Here is a 4,315-nt window from a genome sequence, read left to right on the forward strand (position 1 = left end):
TATATATATATATATATATATATATAAATATATATATGTCACACAGTCAAGTGTAACTCACTAAATGTATACATTTATTAAAGTTAATACTTTGACTATGACACATATATTTTATACAAAAATGTAAAAACTCTTTTATTCCCTTTTAATAATACAAAACAAATAACATAACATGACATCTAATTAACAATACAAAGCTTTAATTTGTGCTACTAAATGACAAAAATAAAACATGAATAATATGGAACAAAAACCAACCTATTCTAGATAGCGTAAATTTTATATTATCCAACATTTATGTTACAAACCAGGAAGAAACTGAAAGATAAAAGAAAATAATAGATATCATAAAATTAGATATTACTGATCAGTGAATATTTTTTAATTTCTTAAAAGCAATAAAAATATAATAAAATAAACAAGATTAATAATAAAAATCTATTAAACTACATTATGTATTTGCTACCGTGCATGATAAATTATTTTGAAGAATCGGCGAATCAATATGTAAATAATTGCACATCTCTAGTACTTAATATCTAAATACAGTTGAAGGAATCCTATGACTCCATACATGCTACCGTTACATAATATCGTGTATGCGTGAAATATACCAGACAATTATAACAATGCAAAAGAAAAGACAGTGCTCTTTGACTGGTATACTTCCATGGAATTATCACAAGATACGATATCAACATCTAGCATCCAGACTGGGTGAAAAAGACTGAAACTATGAATATTTGGGTTAAACCTAAGTTTCATTTTTGGGGAGTTAGGGGCTGGTCGAACTCCGCGAGGCGGACTCAATGTTAATGCTGCATGTATAGAATGAGCCGGTAGACGCCATCTTGGAATTGCATAATTTGAATGTACTCCCACAGGTGTACAGGGTCCTGGGGCACAAAGAGGATTCTTTTCCACTTGGAGAGCGCTCATGACCAAAGCTGCCCTGTTATGGTATCTGAAAGATATTGGCTGTCGACTTAGCACCAGACCTGATACAGTGCTAATTTATGAAAATAGACAGGGGAGCTCAATTTTAATCAAAAAAACTTAAAAAATTAACTTTTTTGTACGCGTAATAGTTTTTGTTCATGCTAATATTTAATATTAATGTTTGTATAAAAATATTAAAAAGTGTAAATACTAAACTTCAGATGAAAAATTTTGGTAATAGATTTGCGTGCTAAAAAAACTTACTTCTTTAATAAAAGACGAATATGTGTATCCGAAACTGTCGGAAATACAGCGTTGATCTTCGCCACTTGTGACTCAGAGTCGGAATTTTGAGTAAAACTTGTCTCGGTATTTCTCACTGGAGTTGGAGATCCTAAAGTCAAGTCACCTAATCGAGTTGTCATCATACTGGTCGATTTCAACGACATTGGCGTTTTCAGCTCCTGCACATACACATGTCTGTCTATATAACAATTACAAAACTTTTGTGTATGCAAGTGTATATGTACATATGTGTACTGGCATATCGTGATAACTAACTTGATGAAAGCAGGCATGATTCATGAGGATGACTTTCAATATAAATGTTTACTTACCTGTGCACTGGGAGGTAAGAATGCTAGTTGTGGATTATGATAAGGGGACGGTGTTGGATAAATTTGTGGAACTCTGTGAGCACCTGTATAATTTAAATGCCCACCACTTCCGCTTCCTCCAGTCTATTTATTTGTAGTATCGTGTGCGTTATCCAAATGCAGCGTGTGCATATCACAAGAATATATACATATACAGTATCATACATATACAGTATCATACACGCACACGCATGCGAACGCGCACACGCAGCATATGTTTCAAATGGAAATTAGAATATCTCTTCTTGTAAATAACATAAACACATGAATATAATCTCAAGTACGACGTTTTGGATAAAATATTTTAGTTCTTAAATAATATCATATTTTTAGATTGTTAATACCGATATGTTTAATTCATTTCAATTTAATGAAATAAGAAAGAATATTTAAAAATTTTCTTTCTTATTTTATCAAAATTATCTTCATTATTCGAGCGATATAATATGAAAGAACATTTATTTTAAATAAAAATATTTCTTTGTAACATAATTTATGTTTCATGATTACATTAAATCATTAAAAATAAGTATGTTACATATAATCATGATAGATGTACATATTTTGTAAGTAATTTATTTTAAAGTCAAAAGTTTCTTGATGTCGAATATAATGCAAGAGAGTAAAAATTATTTCATTCAACGCTTACAAACAGTATTTTACTTTATATAAAATATTATCAAAATTAAATTGTAAAAGCGTTAAATTAAACATCTAATTAATATGTAATATGATTTATATATGTAATGATTTATATATTTAATTATCTTTAATAAAGTAATTATTGAAAATTAAATGTTATCTCAATATAAAAAATATATATATTCCGTCTGTATTTATATTCAATTTGTTCTTTCGGAAAAATTATTTACATAATTATTTACATAGTTCTTCTTTTATATAATATTCTTTTATATAATTATAGAATATATCTTTAATAAATATACTAATTAGAAAACATTGTCATGTGTAGACTAAGTTCGTCTTATTTGCTGTTAATATTGACACTCATAAACATCATGTACTATCATCGATTATTATATTATTCATACATACATAAAATTTGGATACGCTAATGTCAACTGCGATGTGCTCTCAGTTGCCTCTAATTGTGTTTTTTATTTCTATCTTTCTTTTTTGTCTTTCATTCATTAGTATCTGAATTAGTAATATTGTATTTGCCTTAGCTCAAAGTGCACATCACATTTCTATTATATTATTTCTTTTAAGGAATTAAATTACCTTGACATCATCACACATAAAAATCATAAATAACTTTGTTTTTTTATAAAACGATGGAATAAAAAGTTTGTTTTAAGGTTATTATAATACAATTCTTTAAAAATAAAATCGTTTTAAATAAATTAATTTTTTCTTTGATAAAAGGGCAACGGAGCTGTTTTGCTGACTGATTTCAAAAGTTACCTAATTTTTCGATTATCAAAGTGGTCTAATTTCTTAATAAAATGAATATAAACGAAAAATAATACGTATTTAGTAAAAAATTATGATGTTATTGATTTACGGAAATGCTTCAAAATTTACTGAGTTAAGCAATGATATAAATTTTAGTGTGCAAAAGCGAGCAAGACGAACTTGGCCATAATGTGCTAGGAAACATTCAAACACTTTTAAAAAAAATATTTAATGCTTAAAAAAATGTTCACATTGTAATTTATTTAAATATACCGTGTGTCATAATATATAAGTATCAGAGTTACATATATGTATATTAGAAGAAAATTAAAAGAAATCTGACGATGTATACAATATTCAAACAATCAAACATCATACATAAATACCATAAAAACATTCAATGATATAATGATATGTATAAATATTCGAATGATGTTAAATGATTAATTATCAACATAAACTTCTTTTAGCATAATAATAAGGTATCAACCTTGATATTCTTTTAATACGATAAAATATAAATCTTGATATGAACTTTAACCTTTAATTATTAAACTTTTTTCTTTATTAATAATCAAGACGGCGGAATTTTTATCAATAATGTATCCAAAGAAAATAGAAGCGAGTTCAAATAAAATAAAATTACAAATTATAAAGTACAGTAATAAAGGGATGAAATTGTATGATAGAAAGAAGCAAACCCATCATTATTATTTTAACTGCTGCACAAATTTTTTGTAATCGGTCTTTTAATTAGCATGTCGTACTATTATTTTTTCTATGATGCAATTTTAAGTACACTTTTCAAAATAAATTTTTCAAAATGTTTTTAAATAAAAATCTTCGACATAGTCTTCAAGCATCTTGCATGAAATGCTTGAAGACTATGTCGAAGATTTTTATTTAAAATTTTAAGCAATAAATTTATTTATAGATTTTTAGTACATCTTTTTAGTAGGATGCCTGATTGAGCCTCAAATTATTAAATTGCTCATTAATTTAATTTGCTATATTATTACAATAGTTTAGTTGTGCTCACAAGCCCGAAAAATCAATTCGGCGCACAGTTCAAATTACATATGATATATAAATTCACATGGAAATTATTTAAGCGTCTAAGATCCTTCAACCGTTATAGGTTGATATTTTAAATTTTCAGTTATTGTGTATTCACATATGCGATCTTAATCAATCATTCATTATTGTTAGATATTTACGTTTTCCTTTGTGTTATTTTTAAGTGTGTGTGTGTGTGTGTGTGTGTGTGTGTGTGTGTGTGTGTGTGTGTGTGTGTGTGTGTGTGT

The 4,315-nt window shown here is 27.2% G+C and overlaps 1 protein-coding gene across 1 annotated transcript in view; it reads right to left on the bottom strand.

Annotated features, from left to right (window-relative positions):
• The window catches only part of LOC105627451, an 11,920-nt gene that overhangs the window by 5,692 nt on the left and 1,913 nt on the right, over positions 1 to 4,315 (bottom strand). Inside the window, exons 3-5 of the mRNA XM_012208737.1 lie at positions 1,557 to 1,679; positions 1,204 to 1,403; positions 755 to 964 (exon numbers count right to left, since the gene is read on the bottom strand). Of these exons, the coding sequence (XP_012064127.1) occupies positions 755 to 964; positions 1,204 to 1,403; positions 1,557 to 1,679 (533 nt within the window). The remainder of the gene's footprint in view (positions 1 to 754; positions 965 to 1,203; positions 1,404 to 1,556; positions 1,680 to 4,315) is intronic.

This window comes from Atta cephalotes, assembly GCF_000143395.1.
Source record: "Atta cephalotes unplaced genomic scaffold scaffold00001, whole genome shotgun sequence".
In the NCBI taxonomy this organism is placed as follows: domain Eukaryota; kingdom Metazoa; phylum Arthropoda; class Insecta; order Hymenoptera; family Formicidae; genus Atta; species Atta cephalotes.